The following is a 24,087-nucleotide window of genomic DNA, read 5'->3' as shown; positions in this document are numbered from 1 at the left end:
ATTGGCAATACAAATTTTTTTTCTATAAGTATATGATAAGATATATGCCTATGTATATAATATAATATAATCTAATATAATATAATAAATAGTTTATGCTACAATTCATGATTTTCATTTTTCTACGTTTACAATAGTGTACCTGATTGCGACAATTATTTAGTTTTATTTATAGGTAATAAAGAAGAATTAAGGTGGCCTAGTTAGTTAATGATTAATTAAGAAATGAGTATTAGTATTGATTAATAGATAAATTAAGACAAGAGTATGATGTTATAGGTGTTTTAGTGGAAGATTTTCTTTATTAAAAAAATCAAGGATATGATGCTGCTGTTTGGTAATATATATATACAAATTAGATATGGTCTACTGATTAATTATAGCTTGTTTAAAAGTAAGGGGTTATTATGTTGGAGCCCCTCAAACCAAGAATAATTAGAATAAGGGCAAATTACGACCGTCCATAATTGAATATCAAATTACGAAAAATCCCTTCATATTTGTATAATTACAAGCACATTCTTAACTATGTATTATCTTACGAAAAAAATCCCTCCAAATGATAAATTTAGGGTCGTTCGTTCGGTAAAATTGTATGCGGTACGTCAAAATTTCAAACTGTTTAGCGCTTGGTTCGATAAATAACCGAACCAAAATTCTATTAAAAATATTTAATTTTTTTGATTTTTTTTATAATTAATTTTAGTTTAAATACTAATATTACATATATAAGTATATATAAAAAATAAAATAAAACTGAATACCACAACGAATTAACGATACGGTAATTGGCATGTACGAATTTTCGTTCGGCTCTATTTAATCGGTTAACCAATCGAATGAACACCCCTAGCTAAATTTAACATCGTGAGGATGGACGTGTAAGACAATACACAGTTGAAAGAATGGTTGTAATTATGCAAACAAGAGGATTTTTTCGTAATTATGCTTTACCTCAAGGGGTGGCCGTAATTTGCCCGTAGAACTAAATGACAATATCAAAATATATTTTTCTAAATACACCCCCATTTCGAAATATAATATGCTCCACATCTCTATATTTCTTATTCCTAATTTACCCTTGCAATACTTCAAAAACAAATTAAAATAAGTTTTGAATTAGATATTTAACAATAATATAATTGTTTATGTATATACTCCCTACATATATTCTCGGACAAGCAGCACATCTGACTGTAGCATTAGCAGCTGATCCTAGGTTTATTCCAACATTTTACACTAACAGACACACCATGTGAACTCATTCCATCTTAATTTATCTTCAACTTTCCCCCCATATTCCTTCCTACTACTAATTGATCAAAATATATATATATATATATATATATATATATATATATATATATATATATATATATTATATATATATATATATATATATATATATATATATTTCCAAGGAGACAAGCTCGAGTATGTTTCTTTGTTTTAAATCTTTTTTTTTTAATGTAATATAAAGTGAAACCTATTGAGTATAGGTGTGTCTAGTGGTGGTTTCGGTATGGTTACCGAACATTTTGTTCAATACTGTTTACCTACCGTACGTATCTTGCGGTATTGGAAGAGTTTATACTATTAATATACTAATAATTGTGGTATACTGTTACTTTTGGTACTGTACATAACAGGTACGTGATATTCTACTATACTATCCGTTTTGTTGATGAACTCGGATGATATTATAATTAAGATAAATGATGAATAAATGCGTAAATGCAACAAATTAAGCAAATGGAATCGATAATTAAGTATATATATTATGGGGTAAATTACAACCACCCTCTGAGGTATGGTGAATTTTCGAGAAAAAACCTCTCTTGTTTGGATAATTACATCTACCTCCTCAACTATGATTTTTTCTTACACCTCCACCCTTATGGTGTCAAATTCAACATAATCATCTAGATTTCGTGGAATGTGCTCTAGCTAGTTTGTACTCATACTGTTTAAAAATACAGTTTATGATGCACCACATTTTGATATATACAAGCTAAAAACACATATTATGATCATCTTGATTCAAAATGTAGAGTTCGAATGGGATAAAACGGGTACAAAAGTTATAATATTCCATATAATCTCGACGATTTCACTAAATTTGAAACTGCAAGGGTGGACGTGTAAAAGGATTTATAGTTAAGAGAAGTGGTTGTAATTACTCAAACAAGAGGGTGGGTTTTGTACTTTAACCAAACCTCAGGGAATGGTTGTAATTTACCATATATATATATATATATATATATATATATATATATATATATATATATATATATATATATATATATATATATATATATATATATATATATATATATATATATATATATATATATATATATTTCAAAGATTATATCAAAATTACTTATCTGATTTAAAAGTTTAAACCAATTTATGATGAGTCGAATTACATTATAATCAATTCAGGATCCCAAATTCAATTTTCCATTCCGTTTTTTATTTTTAAATCTAGGGTAAACCACACTCCTGAGGTATGCTTAAATAACTTTAAGGTATTTGTGGTATCGATAATTACATTCACTCCCTTGAAACGTAGTTATAAACTCTAATGGGGTAATGCATTGAATAAGTTATTAATTGAATAAGTTATTACGATAGAGTTGTAACGGACTATTGGTTTCAGGAAGTGGTGGAGACAACAAAGAGTTATGGGTGATTTAAGAAATATTGGGGGAGCCATGTCACCCATAACTCCCCATAACTCTATGTTATCTCCACCACTAGCTAAAAGTAATAGTCCATTAGAACCCTATCGGAATAATGTATCCAATGCATTATCCCGTTAGAGTTTCTAACTACGTTTCAGGAGGGTGAGTGTAATTATCGATATCATAGGGACTTTAAATTTAGTTAAACATACTTCAGGGGTGTGTGTGTAATTTTACCCTTATTTCTATTTTTGTTTTAAGAATAGATATTATAAAAAATGCAAAAGAAGAAGACGACAATTTGGAGCGGTGTGGGGTCTTAAGATTCCGTAAATGGGCCCGGCCCATTACAAATATAGGAAAAAGTTGTTTAAGTGGGCCCACTTCTTCCAAAAAAGTCGCAACAAGGGCCCGTTGATAGGAATGTTTAATTGGATTATATTATATTTTTACCCATTTAATGGAAACTATTATGTTTTTGGGTTTATTTGATGTTACACCCGGTAATATACAGTGAGTGATTATTAACCGTAGATCTGCACATTATCCCCATACACACCAATGTGTATTGTTTTGGTGAGTGGTTATTAACCACATCACTGGTTAAAAATCACCCGTTCCTAATTAACGATACATGATCCAAATTTTAACCTAGTTATACATAAAAGATTATATTCATACTTTGATAATGTAGGATGATTTAGGTATTATTTATACAATGTGTGTAGCATCTAGTTATTTTGAATGTGTTGTTAGTTAGAGCTGAAAATCGAATCGACATACTGATTTCGAGATTATTTGTTTAAAATTTGTTGAAGCTAGAACCTATTTGCGTTAAAATAACAAATTAAGCTTGAATGCCATGAAACCCCAACTCATGTTCAATTCGACTGCTTTTCAAATTTAAACAATCATGCATTCGACTCGTTCAATGTCGAGCTCATGTGCAATGACCTCCCGCGTTCTGAGTCAACTCTCTAGTTCACGGGACCCGCCATATATATATATATATATATATATATATATATATATATATATATATATATATATATATATATATATATAATGTTACTTCTCTTTTTAATTTATGTGATGATATATAGATTATTTATATGATATGATGCACACGATAACATGATATTAAATGTAAAATAAAATAGTAATGTCAAGGATGGGAAGAGCCACGGAGCCAAACAACCCCCTAGCATAAATGGGTCCCACATACTATGTAGTCTTAGCTGTGGCCATCCCTCATTCCTGCAGCTCTGCTTTTTTTTTTCCTTTTTTTTCTCTCTCTTTCTTTTTCAGCTTATGGCTTGAGCCACATTTATATATGGCTTGAGCCGAAACCTATTTATAAATTACAAATATTTTTTTACTATTTAGTTTTACTCATGTCTAGTGTGGTAATTTACATTTGCAAGCTATAATTTAAAGAGAATTGAAGTTTAGCTGTTAAAACTAAAATAAAAAAAATTAATAATTAATAATCGTCAGTATTAACATAATATCTACATTTGTTGTCGAGAAATTCAAATCCTGTTACAAATTGGAGAAATAGTGGAGGGGGTCAGGATTCGAACCGTAGACCACTACACTAATAGTAGAAGCTAAGTACCAATTATCAGTTTTTTGATTGAAGAGAAATTCTAGGAATAGGAAAATTCAATTTAAAGATATATAAATTCAATTAATTAGTTACATATTAAGCTTATTTAGCAATAAATAGTTGAGACTTGAACACAATATTATAAACAAATAAACAAAAAGAAAATTGGAAAATCCTCCAATTGGAAGTTCAACATCTGACCTTTATTGATTTGGTTTCAACTACTTGAGATTTTTTACATCTAAATAAAACTTTCTTTTTTTCCTTAATAAACTTGGGACCATTTTCTGATGTACAACAATTTTAGCCTTTGCTAGGACAGTGCCACTATATATATTAAAATGAAGAAACTACTTTCTGATTTTAAAATACTTTGTGGACGATCTTCCTCCTAGTTTGCTACTTATGTAAATTTTGAATATATATATATATATATATATATATATATATATATATATATATATATAGTCTTGAGCACCAATTTGAACTCGAGACAAATAGACGTTCAGATGAAAGTATCAAGGTGAACGGTCTAGATCAAAATTCGAGAGAGTTTCACCAGATAGACGGGCTTTGTATGGAAGTGGGCCATTTGTTTCAATTGGGCCGTCTCGGATAGAAATGGTCTAATGCGCCGAATTATTGATAAATTCGTTTGCGCCCAAAATCCAACATATAAATTTATACTTTCAAAGAGGCGTTCGGATCAAAACGGATATAGATAATATGTTAGATGTCGGAAGTATTAGAACACCTAGTACAATTCGGTTAAAACCGGAACAAAAAGAAAATCACGAGAAAAATATTGACAACAATCAATACGAAATCTCATGCCCAGAAAAACCGATTTCCAATTTTCAATTTTAATAAATCGATACATTTTACACCTGATTTACGTTATCCAACATGTGATACCCCGAAAGTTTGAAGAGCATCTGTATTAGGAGATAAAAACTGTTGAAACATACAACACTCATTCCATTAGTGGGAGAACATAGTTTTGTCTTTCTTGATTTAGTACACTGCTTCAAGAATTCATCTTCATCGATGGTTAGCTAAACATTCATTCTCCGAAAATCGATGACTTTACATAACTTTCCAAACAAAAATGGGTTTTTAAAAAAACCCCTGTTTAAGGTATCTGTACATTTCATCGTCGTCTACATTTTCATTTCGTATATCTATATATATAGAATAAATGATGAGTACATATATATATCATATCAATCTTCTTAGTAAGATATTGCCAATGTTACCTGCTTCGGCTCGAAACTTTGATTTCATGCCCATCTTCATCGTCGTCGCTAGAAGGAACGTGTTCTTCAACGCTAGGCCTTTTCAATCTCTGAAATATCTCGTCTAGTGATTCTGAAGAAGACACACGAGACAACATCTTGGTATCTTCGACTTGACGCAAAGGTAAGAATTTCTTTGCTTCTACGTTCGCTTTGAAATTTTGGAAGCCTTGTTTCATTGAAGCGGCCCATTTCGAAGCTAAACCTGAGGGGCCCGCAGCAGGACTGCTGTTACTGGACTGAGGGTTGCTAGAATCGAGCAATGATACTTTAGCAGAGGAAATACTCTCGATTGGCTTGGATGATGATTTGCTTTGTTCTCTTATAGCGGCGTATTTGTTGCTTATTGCTTCTTTGCTCCCGGAATATCTTTGTGCTTCGTCTTTTGAAGATGACTTTGAGGATGAACTTCCCTTTATATCCTCCTTTCTTAAATCGGATTTAATTTTCATTTCGACAGGTTTGTCCTGTAATTATTCACCGTTATTTCACAAAATCAACACAATACTGAAGACAAATAGCTTTCTAGAAGAGATTAATAGCTCTCCTGGTAAATGAAAAGTAAAAGTCGGCACATTTTATGGTATTTTTTTCTATCCCCGCATGAAGATTTCCAAAAATCAAGTAAATTACGAATACCCATCAGTCATTAATCAAAAGTTTTGAGAAAAATAGTAAAATGTCTAAATTGCCACTGAAGAACAATGGGAAAGATCCTCACTAAAGGGTAAAGATCACATACGTTGTTATTGATGCCAGACTCGAGATCCAAGTTCACACCATTGAAAATTCTAGCCAACGGAATGACATGTTCGCCAACTTTGCGGCCTTGTTCAAGCCAGGTTCTTTCTGTAAAAGTACACAACTTCAGCATAATATAATACTACTCGCTTTTTACATTGGAATAAAATGCACAATTGACCAGAACATGGTGTTATAAGAAGTGTTTTGATGTAAGAATGCAGACAAGTCGTTTACCTTTCTGAAGTATAAGCAATCCAGACGGATCAAACCCATCCATGTCATCTGTATCTGTCTGAAATCTGAAAAACTTCCAATTGCCAAAGAAACTGATGACCCTGTCGAAAAAGTTGCTTGCTACCAAGATAGTGTAGATGACCATGATAAGGGGGTAAATACTGTTAAATCCATCCCCAAAGAAAGGTACTGCTTTATCAATGTTTCCCATGCGCTGCAACCATACATCACCACATGTCAAAATAATCAATTAAACTTCTGACACAAGCCCCGACTAATATGCTCTAAGTTAATAAAATTAAAAAAAAATTAATATTTACAGAAATAGGCTAAATATGTAATAGAAAATCTCACCTGCTCAAAAATTGTTTCCTTGCCCTTGCCAAGACTAATGAGATTGAGAAAATTATATGAAATTGGAGGAGCATAACGAGCAACCATCCTGTTAGACAGATCAAGGAAGAATATATAACTACAATACAATTTAAAAATATATATCTGAATTATGCAATAGAAACCATGATAAAAACTTACGAGCATATCATTAGCAAGCTGACAGCACTTGTTTGCCTTGGTGTCAGTGAGTAGAACATTAGCCTTCCAACTTTGAACAGTGAGTAATATGTGCAAACGCACATGAACATCAGAGGAACAAATGCAAAGATCTGGCAGCATAAGCAAAGAAGTAAGTATACATATATATAACTATATGAAAGTTGCAGAGGAACCAAGTTCTAAAATCTTGGAACACGACACATTGGGCAGCTATAAAGACGATCACAGAAAATCATGCCAGGAAAGAGAAATGGAGAAGAAGAAAACAATAGCAGGAGTAGTTACATCATACTCCACAAGTTTAAAAATCACAAACACTGTAATATGGAGAATTTGACCTCATAAAAAGAATTACGTATAGGTAAATGATGAAATGCGGCGTTAATAAGTTGAGATTTTTAAAACATATTATATCGGTTTATACAAATATTTTTATATTTGTATAAAAAAAATTCTTGTGTTAAGAAAGAAACCAGTTAATCTGCACCGGAACTTTCATAGACTGGTTAAAAGAAAATATAATGCACCTATGATCCATGAATCAACTATTCAAATTGTAACTTTGGACTCAGATTGAAATGTTAGATGATTTGCATTAAATAAATCTTGACATACCATATTAAATGATAATTATTAAGCAGTCGTATCATGCTAACAATGTGTTTGAACAATTTTGAACAAATATTAAAATGCCTTGTTGTTTAAGAGAACCTAGGTAAAGTAATCTGAATATAAATATTAAAATGCCTTGTTGTTTAAGAGAACCTAGGTAAAGTCTGAATATATACCTGCACCAGAACCTCTTCATTTCCTACAGATTTTACGAGGATAGAAAATAGAGATAAATCGACTCCATTAGTTAGCAAAGTAGCCTCAGCCAGGAGAATTGCAACTGACATGCAACCAAGAATGACAGCGAATATTTTTTCCAACTGCTTTTGCAAGATACAACGCCATACTAATTCTGGGGAGCAAAAAAATAGAATAATCAATTCCCAAGGAGCTTATGCTTATATTGAAGATTGCTATGAACAAGGGCATGGTAAAAACACATAAAAATGTAATATATAACAGAATAATTACTATGCAGGATAATAAATCATCCAGATAATTAAAAAACCAACAAGTTCTTTGAGTAGCTTTAACAGTTTTGATGAATAAAGTACAATTGACCCGTCAAAAAGGAGATCTCATGCATTATATTTCTTAATACAAGAACAAATGGGCAAATCGAGGTCAAATTTGCGGATCATGAATAATCTACTCCATTTTATTTTGCTTTAGTTTGGAAAAAAAAAGATGATATGTCAATATTCACCTCAAATGCCTGTGAGCTGTGACGAATGGACAAATTATTACCTGCCATATCGAGGAATGATCCTAATGTACCGGAGCGTTCAGGTCTGAAGCTTGAGATATACTTCCTGTGTTACAGTATAAAGCAAAACATACAGTTAACCTAGAGCTATGCCTATAAACAAAAAGTTAGCAAGAGATACAACTTAGTCGCCACCCTAAACAGAATTTTTAAATCTTGTACTTGTTTAAAAGCAGAAGCAAAAGATATTTTTTTTAATATTAATAACACCAGTTAAACTCTTAAACACAAACATTACTTTATGTCCAATGCAGTATTCATACGACTTTGACAATCACATGGTAGACATCATCAGTAATAGAGTTGTCAAATTGCTGGGTAAAGCTATTGCTCCAAAAAACGAATTAGTGTAATGCCTTTATAAAATTCACAATTTTATTAATACTGGGTATTTTTGCAGTGATTTCTTACTTAATAACTAATGTTCAAGCCTTCAAGGTAGACATCAATAAGGTGAAACACATAATATACTTATATACTTGTTTAAATGGAACTTTTAGTTGAGGAAATTTTGAGCATTAGTCTAAAAATAGGAAGAGGAAGGTGCAAACCATCCAGTCATACTCCGTCTTTCATAATTCTTTATTGTATCTTCTAATTCAATAGCCTCCGTGACATATGTCAGATATTCACTGCAAAACAAGCAACATAAAGAACCTAGAATATGTTAGATAGCAAGTTAATTTCAGCTACGCTACAATTGATCACGTGCATTGCGGCACTTGAGTATGGAGTAGGGACAAGAATGGGTAAAATACAGTTTTTCATCCCTCAAGTTTGCACCGATTTCACATTTGGTCCCTCATATCCACAAAAAACACATTTGTTCCCTCATATTTGAAAAATTCAACAATTTTAGTCATTCCCGTCAATTTTCCGTTAGAAATAACGGAATCAAGCGTGTGCCAATGACTGCCTTAAATTGACAGAAATGACCAAAAGTGTTACATTATTGAAGCATGAGGGACTAACGTGTTTTTTGTGAACATGAGGGACCAAATGTCTAATCAGTGGAAACTTGAGGGATGAATACTGTAATTTTCCTGGACAAGAATAGAATAATGAAAAACAATTAAACAATTAATCAAAGCACACAACAATAAATCAAGCATCCTAAAGAACATAACATTGTAAAACTAATTTATATATCAGCCTGCAATTAATAACTACACCTTTTGCATCGATAGTACTCCTCTCGAGCTCCACGAAGGTGACGCCTTAGTGTTGCCATTGATTTCTCGTCTGTATCGTAGTCCATGTCATTTTCCCCCAGCCGACCTCCTTGTGGCTTGAACGAAGGATCTACTTTAAACTGAAGATAGCAAAATCAGACTGGCTCATATAATACATAACAACCAAAAATAAATTCACTGTGAGGCTGTACAAGAAAAGAAAGTACCATGTGCACTAACATATTGTCAATGACATCCATATAAGGTCTTAGTGGATCGCGCTTGGACATCTGTTTTGATGTAGCCTGAGCAACCTATTAATTCCAATTGAAAAACAAAAGTCAGAAAGAAAAGAGAAAATTAGAAATTAGATAACAGATACCTACATGTATGACGTACTCGAATATAATCAAGTGTATGAAGACTCAAACTAAAATTAAGAGCAGCTATCTAGGCGATTTGTCCGGCCCCAAGATCCTGGATTCACCAGTGGGCCAATATTTCAAGTCGTATATTTTCCATCTCTCGTAGTATTATTCACGTAATCTGATGTTCTAACCCAAATAAAGAAATATAACACAAAATTTACTCAGTAACGAAGACAATGGCCTAAATGCATTGCATGTAAGTGCTTCATACAAGCATATCTGAAGTAAGAAAAGAATCATAGCATGGTTCCAGTACAAAATACAGTTTTATGTTCATCACATGCTAAATGAAGAAAATTCATGTGGAGTTTGAGGCAATTCAATCAACTGATAGATATAACTTGAATACCAGGTTTCAAGTACATTGAGCTCTCTAGTTAAGAACAGAAGGAAGAGAATATGTTCTTGCAAGAAAAATGCACATACCGAACTTTAGGTCAAATTATATGCAAGTCTTCAGAAACACTAACCACAATCGCATTTGATAACTCTTGGTGAGCATCGTCAAGTTTTAAAGCTATTTTTGCTATCTTGTGCGAGAGAACCTTGTGGCGATTGGTCCAGTCAGCATTTTTCCAAATGTTTTTTGGAATCTCACTCAAACCGAAACCAAGAAGAAATGCACCAGTTACGAGTCCAAATGTATTTGAACAAGCCATTGCCCAGCCTAATATTCCTCTACTACCAAACCTGTCAGTGAAGAAATCAGAGAAATGAAATAGGTACCAGCAAGTCATGTTCAGAAAATCAGTGAAGCTATATGCTTTCCTAAGATCATGCTAACTAAATCGTGATACACAAACTGGCAGTTGTCAAGAAAAAATATTTGATTACAGATAAACGCATAGAGAACCAGGTGTATAATGTAGCAAGTCCCTATCTCGATGATATTACAGATACACGCATAGAGAACCAGGTGTATAATGTAGCAAGTCCCTATCTCGATGATCTATCATTCAAACATATATGCTTCATGAATCTTCCAACTTCTTGTTCAGTAAATGCTTGATTAGGCCAATAAAATTAACTTTTGCTGATTCCCTCATGTGTTCTAACTTTAATACCAAATATTCCAAAAGAACTGTTGGAAAAGATGCAACACTAAATGCACTTACAAACATTAAAGAATAAAATATACACCAACCGATGATGGCAGAGTTCAAACACTTCTAATAAGTAGTTCTACTCGTACAGATTATTTGGATATGATATGCTACTCATGGATACTGCTCAGACATCTACCCTATATTTAAAAATGTGTCTATGAGATTAAATGAAAAATAATTTAAAATATATTTGACACTTTTGAGACATATATATTAGGCATATTTATTGCTAATAAAGCACAGATTGTGCAGTACAAAAACATAAAAGCAGCAATAACATAATTCGAATTTACTGAATATTTTATATTTATACTGTATCTTTATTTTTGTCTTAATCTAAATAGATTATTTATTTTTATCAATGTACGAGCAGTATAAGTATCATATCCTATGTTTTTCGTACTGACTTTATTGCCTGTTTGTATCATATTATAACCATATCCGTGTATCAGTGTGTGTGTGTGCAAATCCATCTCATGAAACAAGACAACATTTTCAGCTCAGCCGTCAATCGTACAACCCATACATATTGAAACGCTCAGCTATAATTTATGATTGTCAAAGAAACTGCTATCCGTCTTATCAACCTAATTGATTTATGACCTCATGTATGCCAAAAAATGGACTGGCAATGATATACCATACATACGGAAACTACTAAAACACAAGGCATATTCATCCAACTAAAACAAGCATTATCATTTCCATTAATTAGATCTAAGAGCATGCTGAGAGCCTGAGGCTGACCGTTCCTAAGTAATGAAGTAAAAAATGCATTGAACGAAGGAAATTGGTATCAAATGATGAAGAAACGAACCTATCTTTGTCCATAGTGATCAGAAGAATAAGTCCCAAAAGACCAATAGACCCCACAATTAAATAGAAGACTAGATTTACATGTATGCTAGTCTTCAATCTTTCTATCATAGTAAAGTCCCCAGCATCTTCATAACCCTGTATAAGGGGCACAACAAGCCTGCTCACGGAGAAAACAAAGAATGATTATCTGAAATTTTGATAATAACATATCTATTAAGCAATTAAAAAGAAAAGGTGAATAAAAAGCTCCTATAAGAAAGCATCAGAAAGGAAAATAAAACTTACAAAACAGTTTCAAAAAATCATACCATGTGAGCAGAAAGGTACTCCAGTATGACCAGCTCCAAAAGAAAGAGATGCCTCCATTACCATGACCAATTATAGTCTGCATAAAATAAGAAAGATAAAATCTGCTCAAGTACTTCAATTAAATCAAAATACGGAGAGATTTCTACTGCAATTGACATTTTATAGCAAAGGATGTGATGCCTTTGTGAAAAGGGAGAGTGAGGAAAGAAATATGAGGCTTATATGAATCATAGCTTGGTTCTAAATACTGTCCGGACTTGATCCAATACTCTCTCACCAGGATCAACTGGATCTCAATTCATGTAATACCGTGTTCATGATTAAGCCATTAGCTAGACCAGCCCAAACATAACCGAATATGAATACTTACAACCATTTTCAAGCACAGCTGATTATGCTAAAGGTGTTAAACATTATGCAGATAAACTTCTCCCATTCTCATCTCATGCTTGGCCAATGAAATACACTAAAATGCCACCAGAACTATGACTGCTACGGCGAAAACAACGAGAGTTTTTTTTTTTGTTTTTAAATATCAAAAAACAGGTTTTCACATAGTTTAACTCCAGCGTTTTGCATCTCATTCAAGGCATGGTTAGTCAATTGATCTAGTGGATTCCAAGTTGGTTTGTGGGTGACTCAATGGTAAAAAAAAAAATTGATTCAGGGTTCGTAAGTGTGTCGTATTTGGAGCATATCATCTATGTATTTTATCTAGTTTAAGGCACGGTACAATTAGAAAGCATAAGCGCATGAAAAAATCAGTTTGTCCCAAAATTTAATAGGTTTCAAGCCCTATAACTTAAATCATATTCCAAAGTTCGACAAGATAAAAAAGAAAGAATCCAACCTTACAGTGTCCCAGTTAACAAAAAGTTCTCTATATCAAACCATCAATCCACTAACTAACAAAACCAACGACTACAGTCCCTAATTCCTTAACTTAAATTATAATAGCTAATATAATCAAAGCCAATTATAAATAACAAAACAACAACTTATTCACTGAAAAGCCAATTAACAGCTAAACTAGGATACACTGTCCAACCAAAAAGAACACACAGATCAAAAATCGAGCAGAAGAAACTCAGATACGGATCGGATCAAATGCACTACAGTAAATTCCAACTCACAACAGCAGCTAATTCACATTATTTGGGAACAACACCAAGAACATAGCTTAGCACCCTAATTCCTAAAAATCAAACACAGCCCCATTTCAAAGTTAATTAAGAGGCATTAGGTTAACAATTCGCCCACATGCAACACAAAAAACTCCCACCAAATTCCGCCGCGAAAATCAATTAAAAAACTGAACGGAATGAGCTGGAACTCACCGTCCAAATGTCGGCAGGTACGAGAATAATGATCGAAATCGAGCAGAACCAAGTGTACCCCACCGTGAAAAATACATAGCGCGGCACGTCTGGGCCAGAGAAGTATTTCAGAGTCAAAATAACCATGCCTAGGGTTAATGGCAGCGAGATCAAATAAAATACCCACATCTTTCAAAAATTCCCAAAAAATTTGTGAACGAAAAAACAAAAAATCGATCGAAAATCGGAATATACAAACGAATTGGAGGATTTCTCGTTTGTTTATTTATTTATTCTGTGAATGAATTGTGTGTTTTCAGGAGGGGTGGATTGATATTGAAGAAACCCCCAGTCAATTTTCCATTGCTAAAATGTGAAGAAAGTGCGTTCGCACCTCAGCTCAACTTTGAAAATAAAAAATAAAAATAAAAATACATTAATGGCGGATTAATGGGCTTTGGGTTCGGGCTCGTCTCTTAAACATTTCATAAGTGGGCCCGTTTTTTATGTTACTATATTGTTTTTAGTGACTTGCACAATTGCACTACAATTTTTTATTATTTTTTTAATACATAGTATTCAAAATCGAAATAATAAATTTTATTTAAATATATGAAAATAACAATTGTATTGTATTCACTTTGTGATATTTCAAGAGTTCGTTTAATTTTTTTATTATTAATGTATAATATAAATATGAGCAGTAATATTAAAAATTCAAAAATTAAATTACTCTAACTTTAGAAAAATTTATATCGATATGGGATAGCTTCTTTTACTATTCTGATAATAGATTTTACATTAGTGAATCTATTAATAAGAGAGAACGAATTCGTCTATTGTTATGAAAGATGTAGAGTCAAATATTTCATTGGGGAATAATTATAAAAAAAATGGCTGAAAATTAGTAGAGCAAAAAACATACGAAAATAATTACAAAAAATGCCATTAAGGTTTCATAAATTACCCAAACGTCTATCAATAAAATATGTAAGATAAAATAATTACTCACGTGATGTTTATCTATAAGCCTCGGTTTCGTGTAATAGTTTGTAAGTTACATCAGAGGTGTAAACTTCACTAGGCAAATAATTGCAGTCACATAATATTATTTTTGAATATTTTAATATAGAAAGGGAAATCATTCAATTTCAATGAAAATTACAAAACATTCGTTTTGATAAAGTTGAAATTCAGTTGACATCTTTCTTTCGAGAGAAAAAGAACACTTTTATAAATGTGGATATACAGTAAGACAAACTTTTTAATGAACAATCAATATAATTTGATCTCCACCAATTAAATCGTGACATTTTATAAGGTTGCTTTTAATGTAATATCTCGTTGGGCATGGTGGTGGTACACATAAGTTTAAGTGTGACTGCCTCTTTTGATTATATATGTACAAAGAGTAATTGACATTTTGATAACATAATCCACCTTAACTCAATTGTTGGTCTCGTAGGGGTTTCTTTGTACAAGAAATTTTTACCTTCGTGCGATCTGATTTTCACATAAAATTAGTCGGCATGTGTTCGATCTTATTCTCACAAACGCATAATAATAAAGTTTTTGCAAGCCAAACATAAACGTTTAAGGAGTATATACAACGGAAACAAATACACAAACACATTTTACATTGATTTCCCACAAATAATACAAATGAAGACTAGTGTGCACAGAGATGCTCAACAATACAATATGAACTCTATATCTTTAGATAGGTCGAACTTTTGCACTCATAGTCAAATATATATAAGAAAGAAGGTTGTTTATGTGTGAGCTTATAAAGGAGCCCTTACTGCTATTTGGCACCAATACCTTCTATGGACTTTTGGGGTGGACTTGTGGTAGGCCTGTTGTGCCCGGTGTCTAGCGGACCAATATGTTGGCTAAAGGACTGGGTTGAAATGGCTCGAGACGTTAAAAATGGTATCAAAGCCGACCCGGGACAATGGTTAGTCGACTCGAACATGCTCATCTTTGTTATGGGCCCTATCAATGGAGACCGTACATTGGTTTATGTTCTGGGGCCTGCAAGAGTTTGTAATACCTTCTGAACAAATATAAGGTACACATTTGTTGCTAAATAGATTTAAATCTAATTCTTATAATAACAAAACCGACTTAATTTTACTTTGTACCTTTGAAATGCAGCAATTTTGCACTTTGCACCCCCTGAAATAATTTATGGTACTTTACACCCTCAGAACATGTTTGATCGTACAAATTGCACCCTATTTTATTTTCCGACCAAAATTTCCATCGTTGACCTATCTGATTGTCAACAAAGTCATTTTTGCTCGAAAATATATTTGCAATTTGCACCTCGAAGAAAAAAACTATTGAGTAGACAAAAATGACCATGTTGACGATCATTAAATATGTCGACGACAAAAATTATGACCGAAAAATAGACTAGGGTGCACTTTGTACGATTAAACATACTTTAAGGGTGCAAAGTGCAGTAAATTAATTTTAGGATTGCAAAGTGTCAAATTGGTAAATTTCAAGGGTGCAAGATGGAAGGGTAACAAAAGCTATTAGTCCAAAGTCAAAATCTCCAAAATGAGAGATCCAATCTTGAAACTCCAATTCCTCGTTGAACCAAATCATAATAACAAAATAAATAATAGTACTTATTTCTTACAATTCCCTATGTCATGTTTGCCGGCCACAAGACAATGTCAAACTTCCAAGAATTTTCCAAATTAAACAATTCAATTCTATTCCATTTCTATTTTATTTTATTGGGTAAATTACAACCGACCCTTCAGGTATTGTTAAATTACGAAAAAATCGTTCATGTTTATATAACTACATATATAACCTTCAATTATGAATCTTCTTGCACGTCCAACCTTATGGTGTCAATTTCAACAAAATCTTCTAAATTCCGTGGAATCTTCTCTGGTTTGTACTCGTTTTGTGCATAAATGTAATTTCTGATGCACCACAATATGATAATTACAAGCCAAAAAACACATTTTATGACCATCTTGTTTCAAAATGTGGAACTCGTAATCTAGGAGAGTCCACTAAATTTGATAGCGCAAGGATGGACATGTAAGAAATTTTATAATTGAGAGAGTGATTGTAATTATCCAAACATGAGGGGGTTTGTTGTAATTTACCTATATTATTTTAATTTGGGTAACATAATAAGTTATCAGATTCATGCAACTATTTCACACAAAATCATCCCATATTTGATAATACTATTTCTTACTATATACCTACGTCAATCTCTCTCTCTTCACACAATCTTTCTCTCTCCCCTCTTATTCAGCCGTTACAGCAGATTGCCTTACAAACTACTTCCCCGTCAACCTCGGACTCCGTCAAAAAAAAAAAGAAATTGTTCAAAAAAATAAGAACACGCACAAACACACACTGGGGGAAAAAATCACAAGCCACCAAATATGTTACGTTCCAAATCAAGGTAGTACCAGCCGCATTATTTGTTGTACGCTCCATTAAATTTGAATTAATTTGTTTTTTTCTGGACCATCGAAAAGATTTCATGGTACACGTTTCTGTGTGTGTTGACGAGGTTTTATCGGACTCTTCTATGCTAAACCTTTTGTCCCTTCTTTCCCATTTCTCTCTCTTGAATTTTCATTTTTCATTTTTAGCATATTATCATATTAAAGACTCAATTTTTATTTTTAGTTTTTCATCGGAATTTTTGTCTGAATTTTTTTTTTAAATTTTTATTTTTGTTGGGATTTGTATATACAGATCAGGGTCGGTTGATGTTGTACAGAAGAATCATTATTCATCAGTATTTTCAAGAACCCTATCTGCATCAAAGCTTTGCAGGGGTGATTCTATAGGCACGCAAATTGACTCAAATGCCCTCAAATCTTTGGACAAAAAGCCCTCCAAGATTTCTAATTTTTCCCAGGTATTTCAATTTTATCTTGTTTTTTTTGTTGATTTTTGTGCAATTTTTGCTTCAAATTTTGACGGATTTTTCGGGGAAAGTTTACAGTTTTCACCCCTCAAGTTTGTATTGTTTCATATTTGGTCCTCATATTCACAAAAAACGCATTTAGTCCCTCATGTTCCAATATTTTAACACTTTAGTCATTTCTGTCAATTTACCGTTAGTCCGTTAGTTGAGGCAGTGACGGGCACATGCTTGATTCTGCTAGTTTTAACGGGAAATTGACAGAAATGACTAAAAGTATTGAATTTGGGACCAAATATGTGTTTTTGTGAACATGGGACCAAATGTGTAATTTGTGCAAACTTGAGGGGTGAAAACTGAAATTTTCCCTACCAAATTTTTTTTTTTTTTTTAATTATTTAAATTTGATTTTGATGTAGAATCAAGTGGATAGAATAATGTCAATGCAGCTACAAATGGGGGAGATGGAAGAAGAGTTAAGAATGGCTAAAGAAAAGCTAAGTGTAATCGAAATGGAAAAATACAGAGCTCTTGATCAGCTCAAAGAGGCAAAAGAAGCAGCCCAAGATGCAACCACAAGGGCAAATGAGTCATTATCCCCCAACAAGGCCAAAGTGCTGATCACCGATCTCGAAAACTCGAAGCAAACGCTTGAAAGTTTGCGCGACGAATTGAGAACAAGGGACGAAAAGATCGGTTCCTTAGAGTCCGAAAAAAATGAATCTTTGGAGAAATTAAAAAGGGACACGATGATATTACTATCCGAGAACAAGAAGAGGATTCAAGAATTGGAGTCCGAAGTCGAGAGGGAGAAGAAATCGGGATCGAGAATGGCGGATAAGTTGGTCCTCCAAACCAAACGACTCGAGTCGATGATATTCGAGCTCGAGGAATCGAAAATCGAAACAACTTCGCTCCACGAAAAAATCGACTCGTTGGAGGAGCTATACAAGCAAAACACTCGTGAGATGACGAAAGACGATAATGCCCCCGCCGATTATAGCGAAAAGGAAGAGACTATTAAAGCGCTCAAATCCGAGCTATTGCATGCGCAAGAACGCGAAAAGATTGCGGTTAAGGAAAAAGAAATGCTCAAGAACGAGCTCAAGTTAGCTATCGAAGCAGAAGAAAAGAGCACGAAAGCAATGGACGATCTAGCACTTGCATTAAAAGAAGTTGCCACAGAGGCGAAACAAGCGAAGGAGCAATTAATGGCCGCGCAAATCGAACTCGAGCTCGTAAAAGGAGAAGGCGAGCAATTGAAAGAAATGGTGAGAAGCACCGAAGAAAGATACTCGAATCTCTTGCAAGAATCCAAACAAGAAACGGAGCTGTACAAAAACACCGCCGACCGGCTTAGGGTCGAGGCGGAGGAAACCCTATTAGCTTGGAACGGCAAGGAAATGGGATTCGTTGGTTGCATAAAACGTGCCGAAGAGGAAAAGGCCATCGCGCAACACGAGAGCAACAAGCTATCGGAATCTTTGAAATCGGCCGAGAATATGACGCGCGCCGCCCGAGAGGAGACCTACAAGTTGCGTGACATCCTCAAACAAGCGGTCAACGAGGCCAATGCTGCCAAGGCCGCCGCCGGAATCGCACGCGACGAGAACTCCTTGCTGAAAGACTCCCTTGTCGAGAAGGAGGAGGCGCTGCATTTCCTGACGCGAGAAAACGAGCGCCTCCGGATAAGCGAGGCCGCAGCTAACGAGAATGTCAAGCAGCTGAAGCGTCTGCTCTCGACTGCTTCGACGGAGTTCAAACCCGAAGAAGGGGTTCTACTAAGGTCCCCCGACGATTTCGACGACGACGACGATGAGGACGAAAGCGACGACGACCACGAGGGGCAAAATGGTCATAATGACAAGAGTGTGATGGCCAAGACTTTTAGCTTCAATCTCGAGGATCTGAAGTTCATGAACGAACCGGAAGACCCACGGGAGAGGCTATTGGACGAAGATCCGGTTAAGGCGGAGGCACTGAAGGGTTCGATTTTCGATGCGAACGCGGAGACTCCGAAATCGGAGCCACATACGCCGAAGAAATCGGTGTACTCGGGCGGGCATAGAAGGCACTCGACCGCGTTCACGGAAGATCCCGGGACGCCGACTTTGGAGGATTTCGACATGCACGACGACTCGGATAATGATAATAAGCAATCATCGCATAGGAAGTCAAAAACGGTGTTTCAAAGAGTGGGGGATCTTCTTACTATAAGGAGGAGCTTTCACAAGAAGGAACCTTCTTCGGTTGCAAAAGAACCTTCTTCGGCAACAAAGGAAGCTTCTTCGGTTCCGAAGGAACCTTCTCCCGTTGCAACGGTATACCTTTTTTTTTTTTTTTCTTTTTATTATTTCAATCTTCTTACAAGTATTTCGGAATTTCGGATAAATTCGTATTAAATCTAAATTTTCGGTTTATTGTTCCTTTTTTTTGTTTTTCAGGTCGAGGGTCCGAAAGATCAGAAATGATCGAAAAGATAATACGAAAACACACGAATACAACGATATAATATACGGATGTGAACCGAAAGGTTCGTTCGGACAAATATACGACATAATAAAGGAAGACTCTAGGAATTTTGTCCAGTTTGCAAATGTTGTAGCATTTGATTTTTTTTCTTTTTCAAAATTTAGTTTGGTGTGATGAAGAAACCACAGGGGTTGGTGATATAATCCCCATGCCTGGTCTGGCTGTTATTGTATATAAAAGCATTAGTAGTTTGTATTGTGAAATAAAAATAAATTATTTTTTTTTTGGATAATTTTCGAAGCAAGTGTTTATTTACAATTATATCATCAATGATATATTTATGTTGCTATTAAAGACATTTATGGTTCCTCATGTGTTGGAATATCCGTCACCTAGTTCACTTTAAAAAAAGTCGATTTTTGGAATAAAAATACGGAAGCAAGAGGAAAATGGTGGAGTATTGTGGACTTTGTGTTTGTCGGAGACTTGCGCTTAAGAAACGAGTAGAAAGTTTATGTCAACTTTTCTTCATTTTCGAGTTTTTTTTTTTTTTAATTTAAAATACTAACTATTAATTTTTGACTCCGTTAGGTGGAGTTATCGATTTTTGATGATATTAGAAACTAGCAATTGACTTATCATACATGAATCGGTTAAAATTATCAAACTGATAAAATACTATAAATTTAGTATTATATTAAATTATTAAACTAATAATTTGTTATGTTTTCACCAAGTTGGAATTGATTTTTTTTGTTTTAATTTAAACTGGATTATTAATTTATCGAGGTCATTCGGTATTCCCTAACACGATATATATAAATTTAGTAAAATATTAAATTATTAAACTAATAATTTATTATGTTTTCACCAAGTTGGAATTGATGTTTTTTTTCATTTAAACTAGATTATTAATTTATCGAAGTTCCACGGTATTCCCTAACACGATATATGTTACCTAGTAACTCTAAGCTGAATTTAATGTAAGCTCTCTCAAAAAACAGTCATTGAAAAGCTCAGACTTAAAAAAATATTTCGAAATAAAGGAAGTTTTTAAAGTTCAATAAAGTAAAAGAATCTATCTTCTGTGTTATGTTGAAGCTCATTTGAATTTCAAATTCAGAATTCACGAGGGAACACCAAAAACAAATTCAAAGGTAAAAAATACTGATTGGGAAGATAAAAGTAAATATCGATTATAAACCGAAACTTTAACACATATAATCGTCAATCAGTCTTAAGGGAAATCGGAAAAGAGATGGGGGAGATAAAAAGACATCTAAAATCGGAGGTCACCAAATAAGTAGAGAGACTAAAAATCGTAACTACATGCTAAGGAAGCAGCAAGTTCTTGACTTAAAAGTAAATAATATTGTATAGATAGAATAGAAGCAAAAACAACCAAACCCTAAAACATGAAAATGTTACTACTCGTTATCCGGCTTGGCTGCTTCTTTGATTTCCTCCGAATTATCATCCTGCGTAAGAACAATTCAAATAATAAATAATAATATTAAAAAAAATTAAATAAATCACACAAGAAAGAAAACGTACCTGCATATCGGAGGTCCACAAGGTGAGGTTGTCACGGAGAAGCTGCATGATAAGAGTGCTATCCTTGTACGATTCCTCTCCAAGAGTGTCCAGCTCAGCAATTGCCTCATCAAAAGCCTTGAAAATTACGACAAAAACATTCAAACGGGCCGATCAAATTTCAACAAACTAAAATACTCACAATTTGATATTATAGTGAAGTTACTAAAATCAAGAAAAATAGAGATCTTCATCTTCGAAGTTACCCCATCATTTATAAATATGAGGTTGCAACATTGAATTTCTATTGAATTTGGTATTAAGTTACTAAACTCGGGAAAATAGAGATATAAATATTCCAAAATTGTCCCGTCAAACTTCCCCTCTCGACAACAAGCCATGTAATAAATATCAATATAAATATTGAGTTGTAAAGTTCATTTTATATTGAATAAACAGAGTTACAAATATAAAGGCAGATTTTTTGGCGGACCTGTTTAGCAAGATTGCAAGCACGGTCTGGAGAATTCAAGATCTCGTAGTAAAAGACTGAGAAATTGAGTGCCAGTCCAAGACGAATTGGATGAGTTGGGGCCAGGTCAGCATTAGCAATGTCCTGCACACACACGTAGAATATACACTCAGCAAGCTCGTAATAAATATCTTTGAGAGGATGACAGTAATCGAAGGTATACATAAAAAAGAGGAAGAAAAGAAACCTCCAAACTAAATCAATTGCATTAAATTGCTACCCGCGGGATCTCGGAAAGACACGCAAAGATGATTGTATCCCAAACATAAAATTTAGTCCGCTATTCTAAAGTAAAGTAACATTCCTTCGATTGCATCGAAATAAAATAAATTGCAAAATCTCCCTACCAAGTAAATCAAATCAAATCAAATCAATTTCACTAAACCGTACGCACATTTCACCAATCTACAAGACTTTAACAGCTAAATATATAACACTTAAATCACAGTATGAATCGAGCAACACAAAATCAATTGCTTTAAATTGCCACCCACCCACGGGTTCTCGGAAAATACACTCAAATAAGATTATATCCCAAACCTAAAATTAGCCAGCTATCTCTAACATAAAGTACCATTCCCAATTCGATTGCATCGAAATAAAATAAAATAAAAAACTGCAAAATCTCCCTACCAAGTAAATTAAATCAAAATCAATTTCACTAATTCGTATGCACATTTCGCAAATACATGATAAAACATGATTTTTTTTCCCAGATCTGTGACATGATTGATCCTACATTATTCTCGTATATATAGATCATTTATATATATGAACAAAATGCCAACAAAATGGAGAAAAAAAAATTAGGGGAGAATCGGAGAAGAAATGAACCTGAGCAGCCTTGTAGGCGGAGAGAGTGTTCTCGGCGGCCTCCTTCCTCTCAGCGCCGGTCTTGAACTCGGCCAAATAACGGTGGTAATCGCCCTTCATCTTCAGGTAAAACACCTTGGAGTCGCCGCCGGCGGCGGATCCGATGAGCTTGGAGTCGAGGAGCTTGAGAATGCCGTCGCAGATGCCGGAGAGCTCCGTCTCGATCTTAGATCTGTAGGTCTTGATGGAGGACACGTGGCTCTCGTTGCCGCGGCTCTCCTCCTTCTGCTCGATCGAGGAGATGATCCTCCAGGAGGCGCGTCTGGCTCCGATGACATTTTTGTAGGCGACGGAGAGGAGGTTGCGCTCCTCGACGGAGAGCTCGTCGCCGTCGATGGCGCCGACCACCTTCTCCATGAACTCCACCATCTCCTCGTAGCGCTCCGCCTGCTCGGCGAGCTTCGCCATGTACACGTTCTCCTCACGGGGGGTCGCCATTTTTCAGATTTGGGGAATGGAGTGATTTCGATTTCTCCTTTTTCTAGAGAGAGAAAGAGAGAGGCGGAGAGAGAGAGAGGGAATGGAGGAGGAGAGTTTTTCTTCCTTTTTCCTTTTTAAGAGAGAGAAAGAATGCGAGAAATAGCGGAGGTGGTTTTTGGATTCGGTTCGTATTTATTATTCATTTTTCTCCTTTTCTTTTGTTATAAATAATTAAATATAAATATAAATATAAATTAAATTCATGATCCAAATTGTGGATTTGTGGAATATAGAAATTGGGCCTTGAAGGGCCCTATATGGGCCGGGCCGCATATTATGTTTGGTTATGTTTCGGGGATAAATTTTCATTTCATTTGGGAAATAATATTGGGCAAATTACAAAACCCCCCCTAAAGTAAGTTGTATTTACGAACAAATCCCTTCTTTTTGCATAACTACGTCCACCTTTGGAATTTGTAAATTTATTACATTAACACCTTTTGAGGGGGTTGGAAATAATTAGAGAATTTTGTTTGTGAAAAGAATTTGAAATAGAGGAGATATATTAACAAAATTTCAAAAAGAAAATTGGAAAAACTATTTTTTTCACAAATTCCGATATATTGAATTAGTTTTCTAGAAAATATTGGTCAATTAGTTTTCAAATGTAAAATAAATAGTAATATATATTA

General features: G+C 34.2%; 3 protein-coding genes across 3 annotated transcripts; 1 reads left to right on the top strand and 2 right to left on the bottom strand.

The window, feature by feature from the left end:
* Positions 1-5,253: 5,253 nt before the first annotated feature.
* On the bottom strand, positions 5,254-14,278 carry LOC105961128 (LMBR1-like membrane protein). The gene is made up of 14 exons (XM_088826800.1): positions 13,674-14,278; positions 12,336-12,412; positions 12,026-12,184; positions 10,573-10,792; positions 9,902-9,988; positions 9,675-9,814; positions 9,054-9,134; positions 8,484-8,548; positions 7,913-8,088; positions 7,104-7,234; positions 6,924-7,011; positions 6,570-6,783; positions 6,334-6,440; positions 5,254-6,058 (listed from the first exon to the last, which is right to left on the bottom strand). Exons 1-14 carry the CDS (start codon positions 13,839-13,841, stop codon positions 5,549-5,551), a joined length of 2,223 nt encoding a protein of 740 aa, XP_088682926.1. The 5' UTR covers positions 13,842-14,278; the 3' UTR covers positions 5,254-5,548.
* Positions 14,279-16,829: 2,551 nt separating this feature from the next.
* LOC105961125 (uncharacterized) lies at positions 16,830-20,329 on the top strand. Its single transcript, XM_012985367.2, has 4 exons — positions 16,830-17,094; positions 17,394-17,559; positions 17,985-19,886; positions 20,010-20,329. The coding sequence occupies exons 1-4, from the start codon at positions 17,075-17,077 to the stop codon at positions 20,034-20,036; spliced, it is 2,115 nt and encodes a 704-aa protein (XP_012840821.2). The 5' UTR covers positions 16,830-17,074; the 3' UTR covers positions 20,037-20,329.
* An 888-nt stretch (positions 20,330-21,217) lies between these two features.
* On the bottom strand, positions 21,218-23,620 carry LOC105961127 (14-3-3-like protein 16R). The gene is made up of 4 exons (XM_012985368.2): positions 22,937-23,620; positions 22,064-22,186; positions 21,592-21,708; positions 21,218-21,515 (listed from the first exon to the last, which is right to left on the bottom strand). The coding sequence occupies exons 1-4, from the start codon at positions 23,411-23,413 to the stop codon at positions 21,465-21,467; spliced, it is 768 nt and encodes a 255-aa protein (XP_012840822.1). The 5' UTR covers positions 23,414-23,620; the 3' UTR covers positions 21,218-21,464.
* Positions 23,621-24,087: the final 467 nt, after the last annotated feature.

This window comes from Erythranthe guttata, chromosome 12, assembly GCF_056151865.1.
Source record: "Erythranthe guttata isolate IM_541 chromosome 12, IM_541, whole genome shotgun sequence".
Taxonomy (NCBI): Eukaryota; Viridiplantae; Streptophyta; class Magnoliopsida; order Lamiales; family Phrymaceae; genus Erythranthe; species Erythranthe guttata.
The sequence above is the reverse complement of the archived record's forward strand: the minus strand, read 5'-3'. Positions and strand labels throughout refer to the sequence as shown.